We start from the raw sequence: 24,855 nt of genomic DNA on the forward strand, positions 1-24,855 counted from the left end.
TTATTCCAAATAATAATTCTCTAGTGATGGATAATGTGCCAGAACAAGTACTATGAGTGTAGAAGAGGCTTTGAGTTCCATACCTTAAAAAGCAGATCTTTTAAAAAACACAGATAAGTCCTTTCAAATTTGAGGGGGTTTTGATTTTAAAAATTGAAGACTTTAATCTCCCCTGAAAACCAAAAAACAGAGCAACAGCCACAGAAGTAAGAGGTGTTGAAGACTAAACCTTTTTGTCATACAGAGTAGGGAGCTCAGGTGATGCTTGCTGCACTCCAAGCACCAAGCTTTGCTTTGCTTAATAATTATGCTAAAGCATGCTCTCCTCCCTCTCCCCCTCTTAGGAAGGGCTAACCAAGAAGCTGTAGAACAAAAGGGTGTGCTGCACCTCTTCCAGCTTGAGAGACAACACACAAAACAGCACAGAGAAAAAGGCTACCTCTGCCTGGGCCTGCAAGGAAGGACAGGGGCAGCACAAGGTAGAACACAGCCCACAGGGACAAGGCCTCTTCTTACATCCATGGTTCCCATCTCTTAAAAAAGGAACCTGTACATTTAAACATTAAACTATCACAATAGCCAGGCTCATTACTACTAGTGCAGCATAAAAGAACTTTTTTTTTTTTTGAGAATTCCAGCAACACACAATGCATTAAGGCAGTGCTCAACCTGTGTCTGTTTGTTTTCCAGAAGTATCAATGACTGCTTCTGCAGGGGAAAGCTAGTTTAAAGGCAGCAAAAGTGATTCTTCTTACTTTTACAAGATATTCCTTCAACATATATACATTCATCATAATTCAAGAGCATTTTAGAGAATCACATCTCAATTTTCACTATATCAGATCAAAGCACTGTTTAATCTGTAGGGCTCTGCTCAATCTAATTTTTACCATGCAACAAGAAGAAAGGACGCATTTTAGAAGTAGAGAAGGCAATACAGGATTGTTCTTGTGCCTGTTTCTCATGCAACTTTGTGTAGAGATGGCAATACCTCTTTTTATTTATTTATTAAGTTTTAATAGCATGCAGATAATTTCCTGGATAAGCATTATTTGGTGTAAGAAAATAGATAAACTAAATCTTAAGACTGTTGTACACATAGATCCTAAACACAGAAAAACTGTTCTATACAAGGATATGTTATTCTGAAATCACTACTGTAATAAGAGTATATTTTACCCTAACTTTTTTGATCCTTTGAAAGACCCAGAGCATATACACAGCTGATGAAGCAGCATGTATTTTCACCTGAAAAAGAAGATAGCCTGTCAACTATTAAAATTATTTTTGTACCATTCAAAATATTTGTATTATATAAAGCAAAGTATTAACAAAGTATGAACCATAACAAATCGAACCAACATCAAATTTTTATTTCAAACATTACAAAAGTTAGGGAGCAGTTTAAAAAGAGTGAAAATACCCACATTTAACATCTAGAAGTCTGTCTGCAACCACGTGTACACAATTACTTGACACTGACCCAAGAGAAAACAAATACTAATGATTTTGAAGAATAAAAAAAATGTGATGTTTCTACCAGCAATCTTGGAAAGAAACATCTTGGTAACAGTCTAGAATATGAGGTAGTGTGAAGAAACAAAAAAGATCTGTCAAGTAAAGGATATTTTGTATTGTACATATGCTATCATCTTTACAAGAGATAGAACCTGAGCATGTACACTTCTTAATAGTCAAGTGCATCTCTAATGTTGTTTCTTGGATTTTTTTTTTTTTTAAGAAAAGACTACAGATCAGAAACTGAAACCAGAGCTTTACTATGGTTTTCAACTAGGCAGCATTTCACTTCAGATTTATCTGCTAATACATTAGTTCATAAAAGGGAATTCAGTAAATCAACACCATGTTTCTCCCAGATGCAAAATCAAGAGATTAGAAAAGTCAAAGAGATGTTCATATGAGATTAATTACCTTATGCATATAAATATAACAGACTTCAGTATTTAAAAATCAGAAGCACACTTTAAAGAAGGATGCGAGGCTTTGAAAAAGAGAAAGAAGTTTTTCCTAATTTTTTTCCAAACAGCACAACACCACAGCATCTTAATTAGAAATTCTAATAAACGGAATTACTGTATGTAAACTACATTTTAAAGTCTTTAAAACAAAACTGAGCCCAGAAAACTATGACTCTCTGCAGCACTGGTTTACTTTCCCCCTCCACTTATGCAAAGAACTGTTTATCAAGATAAAAGTGAATACAGAAATAGCTATCCAGTGTCTAAAGGAACAGAGTATTCTGTATTCGTATTTCTGGTTTGTTATAAGGACACCAGTACTCAAACAACCAGTTTAACAATCAGCTTATTAAAGGAAGAAACGTATTATTTTACTGACAGGAAACCTTTAAAATAATCTAATGTGATTTCTAGTTTGACTTCATTCAAATTAAGTCATATACATCAGCTCTTATACCTCACTAACCAGTTATTTACATTAAGCAGCACCAGAAGATGACGTACAAATGCCTGTAAGACTCTCCATCTTCGCAATCATAAAATGTTACACTTGTGGATACTTTCATGAGCCCCTGCTGGAAGATTGAAGATGTAGCAAGTTAAGGAAACACTTTGGTAACGTAATGCATTCACAAAAAAAAAAAACCCACAAAACCTGTTTGAATACCTGTTGGCGTTTGCAAAGAAAGCAGTGAACAAGGTCTTTCCTATTTAAATAGGCAATAGAAACAGCTAGCTAGAGCTAACTCAGCACAACACCAGAGAGAAAGAAAAAAATTAACAAGTCATCTGAAAGTTGCACCACTTTCCTTTCTAGCAACATTAGTCATGAACCCTTCTCTCGCCAGCCATGTTTAACCGCATAGTACTTCTGAAGAAAAACAAACACACTGACATCGAGATGTCAAGAAACTAGGGTGATAAAGAACTGCAAACACATAAAACATTAAAAACTCAGGCCTCAAAAATAAACCAGATTATGTCAAAGTTGAATTGCAAATCAGCTTGGACTTCTGTTTCCACTTTTGAAGACACTGAAGGTTCCATCCACTAGCTTGAACTCAAGTACATTTTTGGCATATTTAACTGGCACGTACCATGCTGTCAGTGTCACAGGTGGAACCTAAACAACATAAGACCTTCCCATCCTTTTCTCAGATCTCAAGAAGTCAATCTTACCTTTCCCCTTTCACAAAACAGCATGAAGAAAAAGGATATCATTGCCTCACACTGCAAATGGCAGAGCAGCTTCTCTAGAGGAGGATAGAGGCACAGGGATGGAACACAGCCCACCATGATTAGTTTGTGCTTGGCTCTTGTGATAGCAACATTAAGACGTCGCCAGTCCTTCAGGAGGGCGCCAAGCTGTTAAGTAAATGCAATTTGCTTTTACTTTTCCTACTTAAATTTCAGAATTTAATGTAGATAGATGCATTTTGAAAATGAGGGATTTAACTGTCAAAATTGACTGAAACAAAGTTAATATGACCAACTTACATTTTCATCATTACTGTTCCTAACAAAAGACACAATTATGATACTTTTGTCTCTTCCTTGGTATTTGTCTACTGTGTTGACTTCCACTCTGTTCTCCTTCAGTTTTGCCATCAAATCAGTGATTGTTTTTAATTGATGTCTGTATGGTGATATAATGCCAATGTCTGAAGGCTTACAGCCAGCCTGAATGAAGAAGAAACAGAAGGAAAAATTGTTGCTGCAGTTAACTTGCAATAATCATTACTGTCAGAAGACCTTCAAGGATTTTTTTTTTTTCCAAACAGTGCTGCAAGATATCGTGACTACACTAAGTTGTCAATGGAACTCTAGGTATTAACTGAAGAAAACAGAAAATATTAGTTACTGCAAGCTCACAAGCTTTGTCTTAACCTAGCACAAAGACAGATATTCTTGAAACCCTCATCTGTCTGTCTGCTTCAAACTGAGGTGAACATTCAGAACTCCTAGTCTGTACTGCTCCTGAAGTTGACTGGATGGAATATGGAAGAACAGCACAAATCCTGTCCCTCAGAAGAAAGGATGGGACAGGATACATCTCTTAAAAGAAATTAGCATCCAGCTTTTGTTACATCCCAAATCCAGCCAGGCCAGGGACAGGGAACTGAATGCAGACCTCAGGCTCCTCACTATACTGTCATGGAGCCAACCTTTAATTTATCCTTAAGGTTATCCCTCAAAGAATAACCTGATACATATAGTCACCATTACTAAAGCAATGTAAAAATTACATAAAGCTGTCCTCCAAACAGTGTGATAAAGTAAAAGATACCTTAATAAATAAGGATGTGAGGAAGAGTACTAGTTTAGCTTCTGTCACGTTACTTACACCACCTTTTTCTGCATGTTCGGGTGCTGGGACCTTTAAAAATATAAAGAGAAAATAATGACTCTTGCTGTCCGCAATGGCATATTACATTCTGATCCCTAACTCACCATATCATACATGTTTTTATAGTAAGTTTTAATAAACAATAAGGCTAAAAGCTAAATTTTACAGAGTGTAAGAGCCTATACTGTAATATCAGAACATCGCATTTGTAAAACAAGCTGAAACAATCTGTTGAAATGAGTTTCTAGTACTAACAAGTCACCTTAAACTGCCAAAGCTTCATCATCTGACTTTACAGTTCACACAATATGTATCATATGGAAAAAAAAAAAAATCTACATTTCCCAGCCTGACAAGGTAAAAGAGCAAACTATATTTCACATGGGACTTCTGTTTTAAGGCTTTCCACACAAACATTTACAGTGAATTTTCTCCATTTCCATGGCAGAAAGGTTTTGTTTTGGTTTTTGGTGGTTTTTTTGTTCGTTTGTTTGTTGTTGTTTTTTTTTTTAAACACTTGAAATCCCACATTTAAAGCTACAGGAAGAGCCATCCAAAATGGTAGTATTAAATTTAACTTCCAAATTTTAAAAAAATAAATATTCACTGAATTTACCATTTCTTAACTCTCTTTCCCTGCATCGTGTATGAATGAAACCAGAAAGCCAGGAGCAAGCTTAGAATGTCAACTCTTGGCATTCCAGTATCACAGTTTTATCATTTATTCTTGTTGTTTATCTCTTGCCTTCTCTAAAGTTTAAGTAGTATCATGAGCCACAAACGTGTCCCTGATCTTATCCTTCTAGTAAAACAGCATGCAGCTAAACATCTGGGGTCAAGTAACAAACCTTTATCTAAAAACAGTCTAAAACTCAGCATACACTAAATCTGCCTCTGCTTTCCAGCTCTGAATTCTGTTTATTACCTTATTTGTTTACTGCTATTTACTACTGTACCTATTCCACTGTTTGCCTCTGTTACTAGTGACATACATCAACTTCATTTTCTTAGATGCCACTTTGGTTGGTTTTCCTTCTAAATTTTTATGACAGCATTGCCATTTAAATGGGAGGTGGTTTAACCTGACTTAAAGTAACACTCTCAGAATCCTATTACAACTAGTTTTACTTCTCCAAACAGCCACCCAGTATCATCCAAATGGCTGAATTTGGAGATCACTATGATGTTTAACACGTGGGTAAAGCAATACATAGTTAATATTTGTAAGCATATTCTAGGTAAGTGGTATCTGCTTGCTAGAGCAGTGCCACTGCACACATATAGAATCTGACAGAGACAACATGCATCAAAAGCTTCGCAAATCCAGGAATTCAGCTGACTCAGTAGCTCATTAAGTGTAATCTATGTTCAATGCCTAGCACACTAAAGCACCACAAATTAATAAAAAAAATAATCTAACAGAGATTGACAAACCCATATACAACACTGCTACAACTCTATGTAATAGTGGTCTTCTTGAGGCAGGGCATGTATATCTCCCTCTCCCCCTGCCGCCCTGCCTCCCCCTCTCCCCCTGCTGCCCCCTCTCCCCCTGCCGCCCCGCCTCCCCCTCTCCCCCTCGCCCTGCCTCTCTGCGCACGTGCCTCCCTCTCTATGTATATGTATCAATAGTAGGCTACTGCATCCACAGGTTTATTTTAGGATTCCAACCGCATGCAAAAATAGTCAGCTGTATTGTGTTGCTTAAGTAGGGTGCTACATACCTCAGCGAGAATCCTATTTTTCTGCAACTTGGCCTCTAAGATTATTTTACATGACAGTGTGTTTTCAGTGTATTGCGTAAAGAAAATATTTTGCTTTATATTAGAAGACTGCATTGCCTTTTCCAAACAGCAACTTCTCCATAGCTCGTGTTTCAACAGCTACGCAGCTTAATACTCACTATAAGCTAATGTGCTTTCACGCTGCCGTCATGCACTCAGTCTAACTGTTATGACTGGTCATACCACAACTGAATTAAAAGCTATGCTGTTATAGCTGTGCTGTTGGGTTTTTTCTGGTATTCATTATTCCGAAAACATCACACATAAGAAGCCTCCAAATTTGCATGCGCTCAGGTTTTCTTCAAGCAGAAAAGCACTGTTTTAATGAACAGTTGGTTTTTATCCAGACTAGCATTAAAGTAGCCAAAAGCTATACAAAAACTATTTTAGGGGAAAAAAGTTCTAAAAGTTAGGTCATGCTTATGATAACACATGTTTACATTTATATTTATTATGTTCAAATAGTACACCAAAAAAAACCCCAACAAAACCAACTTTGGCCAAGAATTACTCAGAAGACTGACGTTAAATCAACAATATAGTTTTTCAGCATTCAGACCCAAGCTGTCAGAGGAAAAGCAGTGCAACACAGGGTTTGGCAGAAAAGGAACAAGTAGTTTCCAATTACTGTCACAAACATGTCACATTATTAAACAGAAAACAATAGAGGCTTTTTTTCTTTTTTAAAGAAGTAAGCACAATAAATGCAAGCTTCCTGGTGGTATCATACAATACTTTTTCCTCTCCTTTCTCCCCTTTTTATTCCCCCCAAGAACAGTTCTTCAGAAGCTTTTCTTGGTTATACCACAAACAATAATATACAGGGGAAAAAACCCACTCTAAAGTCAAAGAAAACAAAATAAATGCTGGTTTTGTTCAGTTTTGTGTTTGGTGGGGGCATGTTTTGGTTTGTTTTTTTCCCCCCCACTATGGCTACAATACACGGAATTTTGACAGAAGTCCAGAAAGAGATATGACATTATAGCCTAACGTCTCAACAAAACCAAGAGTATTTTGGAAAGCGAAACTTTCCTGCTGGTTCTACAAACAGAACAGCTGTCTTGTACTATAGATGAGCTTTCTAGGGAAGAAAAAAAATTAAAACAGAACAGAAACTCTAGCTTTCACATTACTACTTCTGTACGATTAATAGATGAACAGTGTATCAGACAGTTTCCTAATCAAACAAACGTCTTTCCTGGGACCAACTGTCCACGCTTTTTTTGTGAAAGGGACAGCAGCATTCCCGGAAAAGGTTTAGTCCAGAGAAACTTTCAGAAATGCTTAAGTCACTAAAGTAAACACTGTATTTCTTTTCAGATCATTGATGAGATTGTATCAGAAATGCTATTAATTAATGAATCCTGCAGAATGTTCTGGAGAGTACAGAAAGAGATTGGAGAGTTCTTTCCAGGTTCAGCATGAAAGAACATCAGTTGATACAATTATTGGCAAAACACAGTATTAATAGGAACGAACATCAAAACCTGTTAGAGAGGAAGAGACTCAAATCTTCATAATCCAGTCACTAACCAGAGTGACAGCAAGTACTAGAGACCACAAAATACGTAGCAATTTATTCATCTTCTCCACATGCATTTAAACTCTTCCTCATTTTACTCAGAAGTCAGTTTATTTGCACAATTCTTACCCACTCTAGAGTTTTATTTTCCTGGCAAAAATTTGAGTCTCCATGAAAGGACACACTTAAACCAACTTACACCTCCCTCACACTTCACTGTATAGAAAGTCTGCAAAATTCAGTGCAGAATTACAGTTACTCCTGCCACTGGTACACAGCTTCAGCACCACTGACCCTCAGCTGCTGGAAGTGAGGTCATTTGATGGTTGCAAGGGCAACCAATAGGGCCACACACTTTGAGCTACACTCTGTACACGGGAACAGAGTTTATAGTACATTCAGCATTTTCTGAAATACTGTCTTTTCAGCTGCTCTTAGATGCAATGTTTCCAGCAGTGGTTGTACCACCCCAGTTGATCAGCTAGACTAACACTTTTGTATGTTGCACATTTTACACCTAACTAGAAAACTACTTTTTAAAGTTATGTATTTTACCCTACCTAAGCAGCATGAAGCTTTACATGTTGACTGTATTGAGAACTTGCATCCAAAATGTAATTTTGAAAGGAGAACATAATGACCTTTACCTTCTCTGTGTTCAGAAAACACACAGGTGTGTCTGGATCAAGTACTTCTTTCAACCATGAAGCATCTGCAAGCTCCAGTTCCAATTTTTTTAGGTTAGGCAAGTTAACAGTGGCATTTGACACCTTCTCTGAGCCACATTCCAGTTTGCCTTCATACACTAACATGTTGCTCAGTGACATAATTTTACTAGAGTTAAAAAACAAGAAAAGGCATCAAATCTTGCTGTTTCAATCCCACATTAAAATCCCAATGTAATAAAAAAAGTTTAAATACCTATTCATTCTGTATTGTACAGTTAATTGGACAACAGCATTTTGGTTTCGTTCCAGCCTTTTAAATAAGCTTTCACTCATGCCAAGATCTCTGTTACAACACACAACAAAAACACCAAAAATGCGTCAGTCAAAACACTGCAAGAGCCTTCCCAGAATTCGTGTTACTAATAATTGTCAAGCAACACTTTATCTTACCTTGCTTCTGCATTCAGTACAAGTGGAGGCAGCTGCTCATGATCCCCTACTAGCACAAACCTTTTGGAGCAGAATAGTGGGCCCAGACAGGTGAGCTGGCTTATTTGGGAAGCTTCATCAACTATACAGAAATCAAATTGCTTCCGAACAAAGATGGGGTGATTTATCCCCATGCAAGACGTCGCTACCACTGGCTGAAAATTGAGACACACTTTAAGGACAAGATACATCTTACATCCTTTAGCACTACATTTTCCAGGTTAAAAGAAGAAATAGTATTTCCCATTAAACTAAAATAAAATGTAAAATAAAATAAATCAAATTGTTAATCCTCAAAGTCAGACCAGCACACCTTCCATGCATATTGGCCTCTCATTCTTGCATGGACTGCAAGTGACCAAAAAAAAACCTGCTTTAGAGAAGACTCTAATAGATAACTTGTCCCTGCCATGTGTTCTGGGTGATATCAGGTTCTATGCATATACAATTCATGGAGTGTGCTGAAATGACTACTGTAGAAAATGATGTGTTTCGGGTTGGTTTTTTTTCATTCCAAAGAGAAGATAAAACAGTTCTTCCCACTGCAATCCTAGATAACTAAAATATGAAACATTAATCACTTCCCTTATGACTCCAATCATTCCCTACAATGCCTATCAACAAAAAAAATAGCAGCTTTTGCAAAGTTGGCCTTTACTCCGACTACCAGGAAGCTTTGTTCTTTCAACAAATTTACTTTAAAGCTGCCACCGACTCAGTTTACCCAGATCCCATTATGGTTTGCATTAATGGTCACACAGGGCAGCACTAATCTTTCAATCAAAAATTAGTGTTTGGCCAGGTCAGCTCCACAGCATGCCCCTTCCTCTTCCCCATCTGCTAACTGTAGAAATGGCACAATGAGCACAAGTGGGAGGGAAAGGGACAAACAGCAGCAATATGTGAATAAAGATGGAGGAGGTTGCAGCAGTTAATCAGCACCACCCCCACGGGATCTCGGATAAAAGCATTCGAGTCTTTGGGACTTATTACTTAAAATTATAAGTTACTTTGTGTGGACATGAACAATGCTTTTCAACTTTCAGACTGTTAATGTTGATCATTGTCTGTAAAGAAATTGAAGTGAGGCAGAGATTTGAGTATCTTTTTCAGCTCAGATTTCTTGTAGCAGTAACACATCCTTAGGATGGCTTCCTTCTCTGCCGCATCCAAGCAATCAGAATACTAATGTAGTTATCCTTAATATTTTGCAGGGCTAGCAAAAACCAGTCTTCTCACCTGACTGTTATAGACCTCTTCCAAATCTGTTACAGATTTGGATCTGCAAATTTCTTCCTCTGTAAATTTCTGTATATCTGGATGAACCTTCTGAGCTCGCCCCAAGCGCAAGAAACCAACTTTGAATTTGGCTAGCTTTAGCAGGACATTGTCTACAGCAGTGTGTGTAAAACTGGTCAGAAGAACACTGAAGCCACAAGCAGAAAGAATTCTCACCTGATGAGCGGCAAAGGGAAAGAAAAGTTATTAGTTCATACACAAGAATCAACAATCCCATATTTGACTAGATAAAAAATACAATAAGTTTTGGAGGGAGACAATAAAAAGTATGACTACTTTTATATCCATCTTTCTGGCCAGATCTGCCAGGTAGCTCTTGTCAAACCAATATGGGCAAGAGACCTGATGGTTCTCCTGGCTTACTACACATACTGCAAACAGTGCTAGCTAAGAACATCCATGCTCACTTGCAAACTGCAGTGAAAAGGAACTTCACACTAAAGATCCCCGCTGTAAGATCAAGTCATGCAGCCCATTCCCACAAACACCATTCTCTGTGACAATTCAGCCACAAGAGATTCAGAAGAACAAGCTGATCTGATAATAGCAGCAGCTGCTTACTCTCCAGCCTCCTCTTTCTCCAACAGCTGAATACAACTGGAAGTGAGAGGACACTTATTTCAAGAAAAACCCACTCAGCCCACAGCCTGAATGCAGTATGCTCCTACACTCCGTTCCTGGGGAAAAAGCAGCACCAACTACAGGAGATTGCTAGCAAGCTGCACATAGGTTCAACACCATAGGTTTATACAGTTTACAATGGACAAGCTACCTACTTCCCCAAAGGAGTCCCTTTTTTGAGCTATAATCTAGAATTTGAGGACTTGCTGACATTTGAGGCCAAAGAATTTTAACATTAAATGTCACAGAAGTGATTAAGTATCACGTTTCAATCTCCTCCCTGCCACATATATTCCTACACAAGCAAAAGAGAATCCTACTCCACAAAATACATTTTCAGTTCTACCAAATGTAAGTTCTTAAATAAGAAGAAATGTGTTTTCTTCTTTGAAATTATGCAGACACCAGTAGACTAAGTCATGACAATTAATTTTGGACAGCATGCTTTATACACATAGGCTATCCTTTAGTTCTCACCAAAACAATTTAAACAAAGTACATGATCTTACTAGAGCACATATTGTAGTAGTTTTTCCTGTTCCAGGCATACCCACAATAAGTGTGTAGTCTTTTGAAAGCAGTACTTTTTTCATTGCCTGTTTCTGAGGCTTATTTAGACCTTTAAGAAGAAAAAAAAAAAATCAAAATTAAATGTCTACACTTCAAATCATTGTAATAACTGCAAAAGTTAATAAAAACAAAACTATAGTTTCCTCCTCCACTGAAGCCCTTAAAGGAATGAATTGAGCAGAGTAAGTCTGTAAGCTCTAATGAAGTAACGATATTAAACATTAATACTCAAGACATGCAGTACAGGGTCTGCACTACAGTCCGAGAAAACAATCACTGAAGACATTTTTATTCTTCTACCTTTTGTGACTTTTTTCTAATATCCTTAGTGACCACCTCATATGACATTGTGTATGGGCATTTCTATTTTATCATACCAACTCTGATGTTCAAACAAAAGGGAAATGAGTTGCATGTATAGCATCATCTTCTTTAGGAGAAATATTTCATCAGAACTATTTTTTCCCAGTCTGATGCAAATAAGCAGCACATTCCAGCTATTTGGACTAGACAAAGCTCAAGGAAAAAAAATAAGTCTTCAAACTGGGTTTTTATAAGTTCTATTTGCTCTAAGAGAATTCAGTTAAATTTCTGTTTTCAGACAACTGTCAAAGAACAATGAAATATTTTCAAATAGAGACACTGCCACATACCTAAACAAATTTTGTTATTAAGAAAAAAAAAAAAAGTGTGCCACAAAGCATCACACACTACAGAGCAGCCAGAGTCAGCAGGAGTGCTTATACAAGTGAATGCTCACACCAATGCCCATCTCCTTCCACTCGCTCAAAGTCTGCTTCCTCTATCCCAAGAACCTTCCCTGTTCTTTCCTTTTGTAAAGGTTAGAGAGGAAATCATATAGCACTCTGTTTGAAACTTCAAGGTGCAGCAACTAACAAAAGTAAAATAAAGTTGTAAACAAATGCCTGGTCACATCTTCCAACTAGTTTAAGACTAATTTAATTTTAGGGAGATATGCAAAGTAAGAACTTATTTCTAAGCAGAAAACTATCACTGGACCTCAAAGTAGAAAAAAAAACCCCTTATATTTAGTGTGATAAATGCTTTGGCTATAGAGACATACTACTAAACAGAGGACTTTGGGGAAAGCCACGTCGTACCCTTTAAAATATTTGCAACAGTTTCCTTTGCTTCTGGAGGAAGGACAGAGCTCAAATGCTGAATAAAACATGGTTTGTGAAAGTCAATTATCAAGTTGCGAAGCCTTTCACTGTAGGCAAAAAAAAGAAGAGTTACCAGTTGAGAAAGTTTATCTGAAAATATTGAAAGTGTGAAATAACTTTGATTATTCATACCTGACTGGGGAATCTTTCATCAGTTTAGAAAGGTTTTCAAAAGGGACTCCTATACCAAAATCTCCTTCTTCGTGATCCAGTCTAAATATAGTGTTCTTGGGGAGCTTTGACAAATTCCTGAAGGATGACAGTAACATGGACAAAATAAGTCTGTTTACAAGCAATATTATTGATGATTAAAGACTACTAAGTGTTAAGTGATATCTTACAGAGGTCCCAGAGTGAGTCAATAGCTAGAAGAAACACACTATTAACCGATCTAAATAAAACATGATCAGAGCCCAATTTAAAGACAATATAGCCAGAATAGTGACAGTTACTATTAACACAGTAATCACTGTATCCATACAGTCTCATGCTGGAGACATAAGTAAATAGAGCTTGCAAGCATGCATTTACTCAAACAGCCTCATTAAATAGACAGGTATATACAGTGACCAAGTATTGACATTCTCAACCAAGACAAGGAAATTTCTGAATGGCAATTCCCCAAGCCCAGCAAGAAGAGTCAGAACACATTTGAACACCTAGAAGTACCCTTCCTGAAGCCAGTATCATAGTGTATTCAAACAGGTTTTTTTCCTTTTGTTCTCTTACCTGCCCAACAAACAGGAGACTTTCATCACACTGACTTCTCTAACATAGCCAGTAGCCAAACCAAGTAAACCATTTTCCTCTCCACTCACAACCACTCGATCACCAACCAATAGGTTTGTTCCAGGTATGGCACCATTTCTACGTTGGAAAAAATGTAGATACTGTCCCTCAGAAATTTCCTGCACTTCATCAACTCTGATCATGTTTCCAACACAATCTCCAGCCTTCTCTCTGAAGATATTAGAGAAAGAAATATATTTACTATTAAGACCCTCTCGGTAAGAAATATTAAAAAAAAATACACAAGTGAAAAACCATACCACTCACAATCAACCACCAAAATACAAAAAAAAAACCTGCACAAAAACAAACAAGCAAAATATCCCCAAAGCAACAACATCAAGAAAACCCAAACACACACAACGAGAACCAGGAAGATTAAACAGTCAGTTTACAATAGCCATTTTGACCAGAAAAGGATTGTAAAAATATATAGAACCCTTGTACTTGTTCCAAGACAGACTAATATCTAGGCTAAAGTTATCTATAATTTCCTGTTAAAAAACAAATACTGAAATGTATGGATCCACTTCACTGAGATGTTCCATATTTGCCTGTGGAGTTGCTTGTTTCACTTAGAACAACTCAGCTACATTTCACTTCCACAGATGCCTTGAAATGTGCCTACAAACCACCAATTATTTTTTCAACAGCTGCTGGACTAGTTGATGTATAATAACACTACTTCAGCCAATAAGAGCCCTTAGTCTGCTTTTATCCACGTTCGTAGCCACACCTAGGAGTGTGGTCCAAAACGCATCATTGTTTGTCAAGTAAAGCCTCAGGAAACCAAGGCAGCGAGCTGGACGCACAGTCAGCACCCAGCTTCAGCCCCCAGCGACACAAGTGAAACAGAATTATACCATTTTTGCTTCTGAAGACCAAGGCAGTTTGCTGCTTCCTACATGCAAGTTGAACAAAAAACCCCAAACAAATGTCATATTGCAAATACAATACCAGTAAATCTATTAGGCTGATGTCTCCATTAGGTCACATCTCACAAACACCCTATCTACTCAAGTAACATATTTGACCACTTCTACAAGCGCTAGAAAACATCTAGTTTTCCTCATAGTGAAAACACAGTTGACAATGCCTCATTTCCAGTTACTAAAGGGAGCACCATTTGTACCAGGTTAGAAATGACATCTTACCTTTCCAAAGAAGGTATCATCCATATATTTTTATATCCCTTTTTACCCTCTCCACTTTGCAGCTCCAGGGTTAGCATTAGATACCACAGGCTGAAATACTCTAAGTGGGAGGGTTTCAGGTGCTGGGTCTCTCTTTCAATTATAGGTACCATAGCAGGAGGAAAAGACACATTGGCCATCTTCTGTTCTACAGCTCTAGGAGTAGAATAAACACAGGAAAGTTTACTTTTTTTTTTTATTAGTAACTATGATTTTGAATTAAGGACAATAAGTTAGTCAAAGATCAATTAAATACATTGCAAAGACAGAACTATATACATTTAGACAGTTGATCTTTTATTCCTTTTTTTTGGTAACATATGGACACTATGTTGAGATTAGCTAAGCAAAGGGGATTTAATAGTTAATACACAAGCAGATTTCAAGTCAATTTATTTCAAAACTAAGTATAAACAGACATTATAATCACATATCAAAACACCAAAGAGAAAAAAGTTAGTTCAGAAGTGAATAGCTAACCAGTTAGTAATAATCCTGTTGCTGTAACAACTGAATATTAGTAATATTTCACAAAGACATATCATGTATGCCCACAAAGCTATCTCCCTCAACATACACTTAAGCCCTACAACTTTAAAAACAATCAGGCATTATATTTACACACGGTCACCCCAAAAGTTCTCCTGTTCTAACACCTCATTTGATCTCTTGAGTGTACAATTTTGGTCCTGGGCTTTTTTTTTTGTGCAGCATAAAGACAAGACAAACTTGTAACAGGTTTTTTTTAAAAACAATTAAATAGCTTTAGATGAAAATTTATCAAATACTTGCCGATGACTTCTCTTTAACAAGAGATCAAATAACACTTCCACAGAGTAATATCAATGTACCATTACTTGTATGTTTCCCTACAGGGAAACCATCTTCTACAGAGTCAAAGTGAAAGAGTTGTTGTCCAACCATAATTCAGCCTCAAAAGATTGTCCATTTCAAAGAGTGGCAAGAATATAGCTTTTTAAAATCATAATTAACAGAGATAACAAATCTGTTATTGTCATCAAGTATTTTGTTGAGACTTATCTCCTATTTTGTCCTGCAGAAAGTGTACCTGAGCAAACACATCAAGTCTCTGCAAGATCAGTGACTTGCACTGTAAAAGTTGCAGCGGAGTCTATGGAACATTCTTTTGGTGAGTCCTCAATAAAGCAATAAGAAATTGTCAACCACAAAAATGAAATCACAGTATCAAAAGCTACAATTATTCAACCTTATTTAAAAACACAAGTGAAATTTTTTTTTTACCTGTTGTATAGAAAGCAATTGTGTATTTGGGAGCAATGTTTACAGGCTTGACTGTCATCAATTACAGGAGGCAAAGCAGCAAGCTGTGAATGCTGTCCTCCCACGGCAGATTTATATGTACTGTGTGTTAAGTAGAAGGCCACATGGTTTCTTAACTTCATTAATTCTGTCAAGAAAAGATCAAACTAAGCTGATGGTTTTGGGTTTGTCTGTAATAATTTTTAACTCAAAAGTAAGTAGCTATCAACTTTTTAGTCAGATAAGAAGTGAATATTCATATAGCAAAGTCCTAGTGGAGCATTAATAAAACAATTGTTTTTAACATAAGCTTATTGGAATTAGTAATATTATAACAAGTGATACATCTCTAAGTACAGATATGTTCATGAGATTAAATCTTATAACTATTACCAAAACATTTCATTTTAATTAAGATAATTATGGCTTCTGAGGAAGGGGAACAAATTTACCTCTTCGGTCCATGCGAGCCCCAGAAACAGGGTACATAGTACCAGTTTTAAGATAAAGAAGAAATCCAGCTTCAGGATCTACTCTCCGTTCTAAATTCAACAACGTATAAAGAATAACCTGCGAACATTATATATAAACTTATTACAATGTATTAAAACCAAAATACATTATAAACTGTATTTAATTTTTCCATAATTTATATGGTTAAGCAGCCATTACTACCACAAGTCATCTGTAAACCATAAGTAGTGAGCACCTAACCATGGGTTTATAAAAGACATCTTCCTCAACAACAGCTTATAACAAGGCTACTACCTCTACATCAGGCTAGCTATCTGGAAGGATGTATGACACTTCGCAACTTAATACTTGAATGTAGTAAGAAGAGACTAAAGAACAGATATTTCAGGATTAAAAACTATAAGTGTGTTTGAAAGTGGTAAATGTATATACTTCTTGCTCCTCAGTTCACTTTCATTTTACATCAGCAGCTTTGGGCATGCCAGGATCAGCCATCCATAAATCTAGATTATAGCACATACAAAGTGTTTCACATTCATAAGAAAAAATAGGTTATCTAATAAAACAAAAAAGTATACATAACCACTGGTAGTGAAATAAGACATTTGGGGTTCGTACCTGACTTCTGTGCTCTATGGAGTTAGATTCCTTGCCAGACTTGAGCTCTAACGGCATTATCCTAGACTGTACTCCAGACCGGCAATAGATTTTCACCCTGGCTGTTACATCAATCTTTCCCTTCAACCCAAACCTGGGAGACCAGATATTCTCTTCAATGTTTAATATATCTACAATCTCTATCTTAGAAGACAAATCTTCTGTTTTTTCAGCACTTGACCTAGGAAGAAAATTAAGTCAGAAGTTAACAATTTCCCTTAATTCTTAGTATTTAAATATTAAAATGGCTGTAATTAAATATTTAATATTTTTGCATTATAGGTGTTCTTTAGGCACTAACTTTATTTCTAAAGTGCATTGAGTCTCACTCAAACTATCTTCCCATTGACAGAGGAAGCATCATATCAGAAAGGTACTTTAAACTGCACATCGGCATGTAGTTTTGCTATTGACCTAAATGTTGACGTTAAAAAACAAACTATTTTTAATATGTTTTGGTCTTTTCTGAATAACTGCACTCTAAAACACTGTTTCTTCAAAAAGTTTAATGATACACACTGGAAAGTAGCATACAGTTTTTACTCAGACCTGGCACTTCACTGAAACTTTAATGCCCGACTGACATTAAAATTAACAGCAAGAAGTCACAGACAAGAAGAGCTCAGCAGCAGTTCAGCAAAATCACCCTTTCACCGATAACCTTAGTGAAGAATTACATTAGATTAAAAAACTGTTTCACGTCCTGATTTGTAGTCTTGTACATATTTACAGTAACTTCTAGCTTAGTCAGCAGATCAAATATGCTTGCTTTTCTAATTAATAAAATTTCTACTTTATACCACGTTGTTTACAAGGATTTTAAGACCAATAAGAATTTTATATCAGTTCACCCTCAGTCTTAACATCATCTCCGGTACTCACAATGGCAGGTAAATATGCAGCCCTCAAGATTAGCTATTTTGGCAGCGAGGCCACGAATTAGCTCCATAACACTGAACACAGATTTGCGTAAAAAGTGTCATTCTAAAAATTAAAGGTGAATCAAACAAGGTATACAATGTAGAAACGTTTTAACTTTTAATTCTGGCTTCTTACAATTTTAGTTGCATTTTATTTCGGTTAGCTGGATTGTGCATGAAGTCTTCCATCCATTTAAAAAATGATGGCAAATATTCTTCTACTTCCTGCATTATTTCTGTTTGTTTCAGATTTAAGTGATACCTAAAAAATAAAGCCATGCACATTAAGAAGACAGAAATAGATTTGCTGCTGGTACTAACAAGATTTTTGCCTCAAGTAGACACCAGATTAATGGAAATAACTGTCAAGTTTTAATAAACATCTATAAATTGTAGATATTTACAGATTCATTAAGGTTCAACTCAGTTGATTAATACATAAAACTGTAACTGAACATCCATTACAAGAGATAGAATATACTTTCTGATGTAAGTTCTGAAACAACAGGTGTAGCACAACAAAAGCATCAGCATAGTTGATGGGATGAAACAAAACTAATTGTTAGACCACAAGAAAGGAGTACCAGACTCATACATTCAAAAAAGGCTATCCGTATGCTTTATGAAAAATTGAAATCATTACAAAAAATTTTTCAAAGACCATTTGCTGTTTGTCTGAATACACTGAACTGCTACTTGTTCTTCGTATACATTTTGACAGGCCTCAGACCGTTTTAACTGGAAGGGAATCGTGATCCTCTGTAGTTGCTACAGTTACAAATACACACTAAAGCAGAAGTCTCATTAGGCAGAACCTAATCATGCAGCATTAGATAATTCAGTGCTGGCATTCACTGGAAATAATGTCATTATCCTACAGCAACAGAGAAACACAAGCGGGTTTTGCATAAAAAGGTTCATACAAGTGCAAATGACCACAGCCAGCAGACTTATGTAATTTGCTTTTCAACCCCAACAAATAGTAGCCTACATAGGCAAAGAGGAATTGCAAATCAACAATTTCAGAGGCCCAGACTGACATAAAAGCCTTTAAGTAATCTTAGCAGTTACAATTCAAAATATCTACCTTCACAACTGAACCAGAGCAATATAAATCTTGTTATAATTTCAACTTCCAACTCATCCCGGGGCTAACAGATCCTGGACATTACCCAATATATAATTTATAATATTCTAGATTTAATTTTTTTTTTTTACATGACTTGAATTAGATTTTTATCAAGTCTGCAGTAAAACCTTAAAACTGACAGCCATTCATCTTGCCATTTTCTGATGGAAATACAAAGACTAATTGTTTGGCTAGCATTTCCATCAGCTTTGCAGAGAAAATAAGTTAAAGGTCCTCTAACAACTGAGCCATTAAGTAACCTGATAAAGAACACGAAAATATCAGATATCTCAATGCTTGGTCAGTCACAAGTTTCTAGTTCCTCTCCTGAGGATCAAAATTAATTACTCCCATCACATTTAACTCAGCTGTGGGAGATGCCTGGAAATCTAACATTACAGGCGCAAACACTCCAGCCTGCTTGGCCTGAAAGAAAAAAAAAAAACACCCACACATTCCAGAAGCATAGTTCAGATCTATATAAGCAGCTCAGCAGGGAAGGCAAATTAAATTACAGTACAAAACAGGGAATTATCTTGCTAAAAGATACCCAAGTTTCACTAAGCAAGGTCATTTGACAGAATATTCTCCCAACAGTAGCGCTACATTTTTAAAATTACAATTTTATCTGCTAGTTCAAGTGTTCCTACCCTGCCCCCCAAACATAAAACACAACTGCAATGCTACTTACATTTCTTTGAGATACTTTTGTCCATACACAATTTTATTTGCTAGTTCTTCTACTTTTTCTTGTGCCAAGTAATTTGTTACCGATTGCTGGAAAATTTCGTGAAGAATTGTACCAACAAGTGTTTGGCGTGAACCAGACTCTGAGCCCTGCAACAGATGTTATGTAATTTACATATACAAATGAAAATTTACGCCCACTTCGTGCCAACTTCTCTATAAAATTTCTGGGTTTTATTTGCTGCAGATGATGCACTGCACTTACTTAACTGCAAGACCATTAGAGTTTTCCCCTCACTAATTAATATCTATTCAAACCTGAGTGTGAAAACAGACAAATCAAAACTAGTCTCTCTTATTCCTTTATCTCTCATTTTTATCCCAACCCTGATGTCAGGATACAATCGCTATGTGATTGACCGGTGAGAAACAAAGGCATAGATTAAAATGAATTTTGAGCAAGCTTTGCCTGTGGGCAGTATTAATAGCAGTACTTCCTAATGCAAACACCTTTACAATCTTATGGATATTATTTTTTTGCACAAAGCCATTTCCCAACTCACACAAAATTACTCCAAGTATTACCAAAATGGCTCAGAACCCACCTAACTATGACCAGGACCAGGTTCTGTAGACTCATAAGAATTGAAAGCGATAGCAAGTCATGACCTCTGCATGATTCACCACCAAGCAACTGGAAATCTAATCACCGTAGTTTGATTACTCACTGGTATCTTTTACAGACCTGGCACTTGTGCGTTGTGTTATCCCAGGGTCAGGACCCTCTACGTTGTCCCTTCCAAACAATTGGTTTATTCCCATTACTCTTCTAACGAAGGGCTGACTGTATTTCACAGTCTTAATCTCCTGTACTTAATTTTCTTGTTTCTGTCACAGGCTCCCAGCCAGCCTGTTTACCAGTCCATTATGATTCCCTTGCCCATCTGGATTTACATTCCTTCCATGTCTGGAAGTTTTCCTCAGCTGAAAGTGGCAGCTGTTGCTTCCCTACCATCCATGTATCAGCAAGGACACTACCACAAGAAACTTTTCCTCTTTCCAAGTTCCAGCAGCTGGATTCAGATGCCAGAGTTAACCCACGCCAATTCTTAATTGGCTGATTTTTTCAGAGGTTTTTAACTTGGCCAAATGTGGTTATGTTTTCATATGGTCAACAAGAGGCCCATCCCTCACAAAAGATTCATATCCATACAAAATATGGCAAGAGATTATCAAAAAAGTTGCAAGAATTTAAATGGGAAGATCATTTCTTTGCCCCATTAGCTGTATTAAGAACACAGGATTATTTCAGCTGCAATTCTCAAAAAATACAAGTAGTTCAACCAGAGACAGACAGTTTCCATGCTAAATTTATTCTATGTTGTAAACATTGTGAATAGCTAACAATGACATTTTGCAATACAGTGTCGCTCTCAGCCAGTTTTAATATTGAGCTAAACCACCAGTCTCAATGGAACGGTAACCCATCAATACACTTGACACTCTAGAAGTAACACTTACCCTAAACCTTTCACTCAGCACTGCTCTTCTTGTACATCGAATACTGTTTGATATCGTAGTGCCAGAAAGCAGCAGATCCGGGTAAAGAACCAGGTATCCAGACTGTTCATTTATGACCCAGGTACCAGAGTTACACTCCCCTTCTAGATGAATGATGTCTCCTGGAACAACTGGAACAGACTCCCTATAATACAATACATTTTAATAACCATTTGCAAGCTACAGACACGATGTATTAGAAATTATACATTAATATATCAGATTCAACATACTTCGAAACAGGAAGTTAGTGTGATCCTTTTTTAAGAAGTTAATCTAAATAAATTCTAAAAGTGAATAAAGGAATTTTTACTGACAAAGCTTTGATGATTTTGAGTACTGGATTATGCATCAGGGCAATCTGAACGTAGGGAAATGCTGTTGATTCCAAGTCATTCCAGATCCATGTATTAAGCCATTTCATCGTTATCTTTTACACTTGCATACTACTTTTTCATTACATGAGATCGACCTTTTTAGTTAACAATCCTACTTGTTTCAGAAGCTTAGCAAAATCTAAAAATATTTTATTGATTTAGAAATTTCAGAGTTCAAGATCTTTTATATTTTTTCCTTCAAGAAATGGAGTCTCATACTTTTCTTCCATCTTCTAGGCTTGCACAGAAAATAAGCAGTGCCAAATAGCACGTGCACATCCACATGTTCCAAAAAACTAAAGCAGTCTCTTCTTCTATAACACACCACACGATGCTCAAACACCTAAATTAGAATCCTATCCTTGCTTGAAAGAACGCTCCTGCAGTAGAGCTCAAGCTAAGGTGATTTTAACAGAGTGTATAAAACCTCACATTTCACAGACGTAGCTTTATATATTTACATGTACAATGAAGGTACATCATTTAGAACAACATTTCCAATTGTTGAAGACAACACTTAAGACAGCCTGCTTAACGTTTACTGTCTTGCTGTTTGTTAGTACAAATACAAATTAAAACCTTAAGGTAGCAATACCCACTTAACACAGGTCACACGACATCAGTGCCCTCAAGACCACTATCCATTACATGAAAATACAGATAGTATTACACTAGATAAAGGTTGCTTCAGGATTTCATATCACTTTTAAGACAGTAAAACTCATCTCAAAGGCAACACTAAGAAAGTCGACCTAACAATCCAATATTTTGTCCTCTTTTCAGACATCTACATTTCTGTATGTATTACCAGCCATTCCTAAGAATGCACAGTTCTGTGTTCTCCAGTGACTGAGATGCTGTAATTGACAAGTGTTTCTCAGGGTCACTTCTGTTTCTCTGTATTATGCTGACTTCCAACACACGGTATCGGTTGTTCAACCCATTCCTAAGTATTGTATCAGGGGACTCAGTCACTTTTTTCTGAAAACTAAAGTAACAATTCATTAATGCAGAGACATGACACTAACTGAAAAGAAAACAGCCAACCCACACACAAGAAAAGGGAAAGCTTCAAGTATAAACCCAACTTTAACCCTCTTTAATTTTTATATCTATTTAGTGAGGCTTTCTAGTTCTATACAGGGAGAGTGTCAGAAATCTTCTCTCTGGTAATGCTTCCACATTGCTTCTTTGGATGACAGGGATGAAAAACAAGCATTTGGACATGAGAGACATACGGAAAGACACAAATATTAAATAAGTTGCTATCGATTGCAGCTAGTACTTCCTTTTAGTGTCCAAATATTCATATTCATTTACAAGTTAATTATAACCCTACTGCAACCCTGCGCTTGTGAGAAAGCTTGTATCTCTTTGAACACTGTAAAGCACACAATTCCCACAACCACCCAAGTGCATCAAACACAGAGAACTAACACCTTAGCATAAAGATAACTAGAAAACTGGCATTCAGGGTTAAGTTTCATGTGGCCAATAGCCAACATTTCGGCTCGAATAGTCAGGCCAGCCGCTCCCCTGACACCAAAGAACGCCTGCTAGAGCTCCGGGGCGCAGGCAAGGACAGAGCTCGCACCCGGCGCCTGCGCCCCGCAGCCTACCCTGCCCAGCGCGACCGCCGAGCGGCGGCGGGCTCCTCTCACCGATCACCCCGGGGAGCCCCGGGCCCTGCCCACTTTTCCCCCGGCCCCGCCCCGCCGCCCTCAGGACCCCTTTCCGCCTCCCCGCGCTTGGCGCCGACGGAGGCAGCGAGGGGCGCGAGACGCGCCCTACTTTGCATTTCAAACTCCGCGTGCTCGCGGCCGTCTCCGCCCGCTGGTTCTTCCCCCCGCTCAGCCGCTACCTCTCCGCCATAAGCTCGTCCCGCCGCGGCTCCACGGCCCAGCCCGCAACCCGGCCCCAGCGCGAACAGACAGGTAAATGCAGCTCCCCTCGGCCCCGCGCTTCAAAACGCCCCGCCGCTCCGGCAGGGCGCAGGCGCAGTACAACCTCGTTCCCCCCCCCCCCCCCTTCTGCGGAAAAGCCCCGCCCTTCTGCCTCCCCCAGCTCGGCCACTGGCGGAGAGCGAGCCAGCGCAGCCAATGGGAGACTGGTTCTTCGCGGGGGCGGTGTGGGGCGCGCGCTTCCCGCGCGCGGGCAGAGGAGGGTTGAAGGCACGAAGCGGTACGCCGCTCCTTCAGCCGGGGCGGGGGGCGGGGCCCGCGCCGTGCGGAAGCCTGGTGGTCCCCTGCGGCCTGCGCGGGTGTGGCTGTGCTGAATCGTTCTCGGCCCTACCTGTCGCTTATTTCCACAGCGTCGGGTGCCGTTACAGCCGTGGCCCCCTCCTCTGACAGCAGGGCAGTAGTATGACGTAAAATCAGATGTGCCTTTTGCTCCTAACTAGTTATGGGTGAATCTGAGCCCGAGAGTTGGAATTTTTCTCCACTAAGAACTTCTTACGTTCGGCACTGTTCACTGACAGGCTTTCTGAGGTGATAGAGAAATTTCAGACATGCAAATTTCCTTTCTTCCTTTTTCTTTTTTGCCACAAACCCACTACTTCAGCAAAGCATTCTGTATCTCAGACCAAAACCAAACCTTGAAGGACACAGGTATTAAATCTGTTCTCAATACATCGGTATGGCTGTTCTGTAGTTTAAATTTTAGGAAAATGATGAATTAAGAATTTGGTCTTGTATCTCTTTAACATAGCCAAACATTGGGAAACTGAGGCTCTAGTCCTGCAAAGACGACAGTTTTGGCCAGTGGTTAGACATCCCAACAGAAGGATCAAAGCTTGAATTTTAAAAGGTGAGAACATACTTAAATTAGCCCCTTTGGTTTTCTTTGGGATAGTCCTGAAATACATGCAGTAAACTACATGAATGTTGCTTTCCATTGCAGAACCTCTAATACAAGCTTACTTGTCATTTAATAGTTACATGTTGATACTATTTAATGCACAGTCACATAATTTGTTATGGTATTAAAAGATTACATTAATACTTTTACTTTGTACACTTGATAACCTCATGTTCTGTAGTCTCTTTCATGTTGCCTATACACCTCTCATACACTAAAAAAGAAATATCTTAACAGAATATGGTGATAAAAGTACAAAATATGCTTTAAATTTTTTTTTTAAGTTAGCTAAAATCCAAGCAGTCTGGGGAATCTCTACAGAGAGTCTATGAAATCTAGAAAAATACCAAACCTTACTTGAGTACCAAAAGTTGAACTATAGTGTTCAGACTATGGCTCTTTTAATTCTTTTTGACATCAGTGGTTGAGAAAAACACTCTTAAAGTTTTAAGATACATCAGTGTTC

The 24,855-nt window shown here is 37.8% G+C and overlaps 1 protein-coding gene across 1 annotated transcript; it reads right to left on the minus strand.

The window, feature by feature from the left end:
* Positions 1 to 2,513: 2,513 nt before the first annotated feature.
* DNA2 (DNA replication helicase/nuclease 2) lies at positions 2,514 to 23,402 on the minus strand. The gene is made up of 21 exons (XM_086467092.1): positions 23,392 to 23,402; positions 22,339 to 22,518; positions 21,115 to 21,298; positions 19,598 to 19,743; positions 17,914 to 18,039; positions 16,819 to 17,038; positions 16,179 to 16,296; positions 15,709 to 15,874; positions 14,407 to 14,601; positions 13,193 to 13,423; positions 12,596 to 12,712; positions 12,401 to 12,510; positions 11,219 to 11,328; positions 10,029 to 10,244; positions 8,751 to 8,944; positions 8,554 to 8,643; positions 8,280 to 8,466; positions 4,267 to 4,356; positions 3,477 to 3,659; positions 3,198 to 3,344; positions 2,514 to 2,570 (listed from the first exon to the last, which is right to left on the minus strand). Exons 1-21 carry the CDS (start codon positions 23,400 to 23,402, stop codon positions 2,514 to 2,516), a joined length of 3,078 nt encoding a protein of 1,025 aa, XP_086323218.1.
* Positions 23,403 to 24,855: the final 1,453 nt, after the last annotated feature.

Source organism: Leptosomus discolor, chromosome 6 (assembly GCF_034619465.1).
Source record: "Leptosomus discolor isolate bLepDis1 chromosome 6, bLepDis1.hap2, whole genome shotgun sequence".
NCBI classification, from domain to species: domain Eukaryota; kingdom Metazoa; phylum Chordata; class Aves; order Leptosomiformes; family Leptosomidae; genus Leptosomus; species Leptosomus discolor.

Coding starts and splice junctions, on each gene's coding strand:
- DNA2 (XM_086467092.1), bottom strand. Junction 19,744..21,114: donor TGCTGAGTGAAAGGTTTAGG/GTAAGTGTTACT, acceptor CATCTGTTGCAG/GGCTCAGAGTCTGGTTCACG. Junction 14,602..15,708: donor AATTGCTTTCTATACAACAG/GTAAAAAAAAAA, acceptor TTCTACTCCTAG/AGCTGTAGAACAGAAGATGG.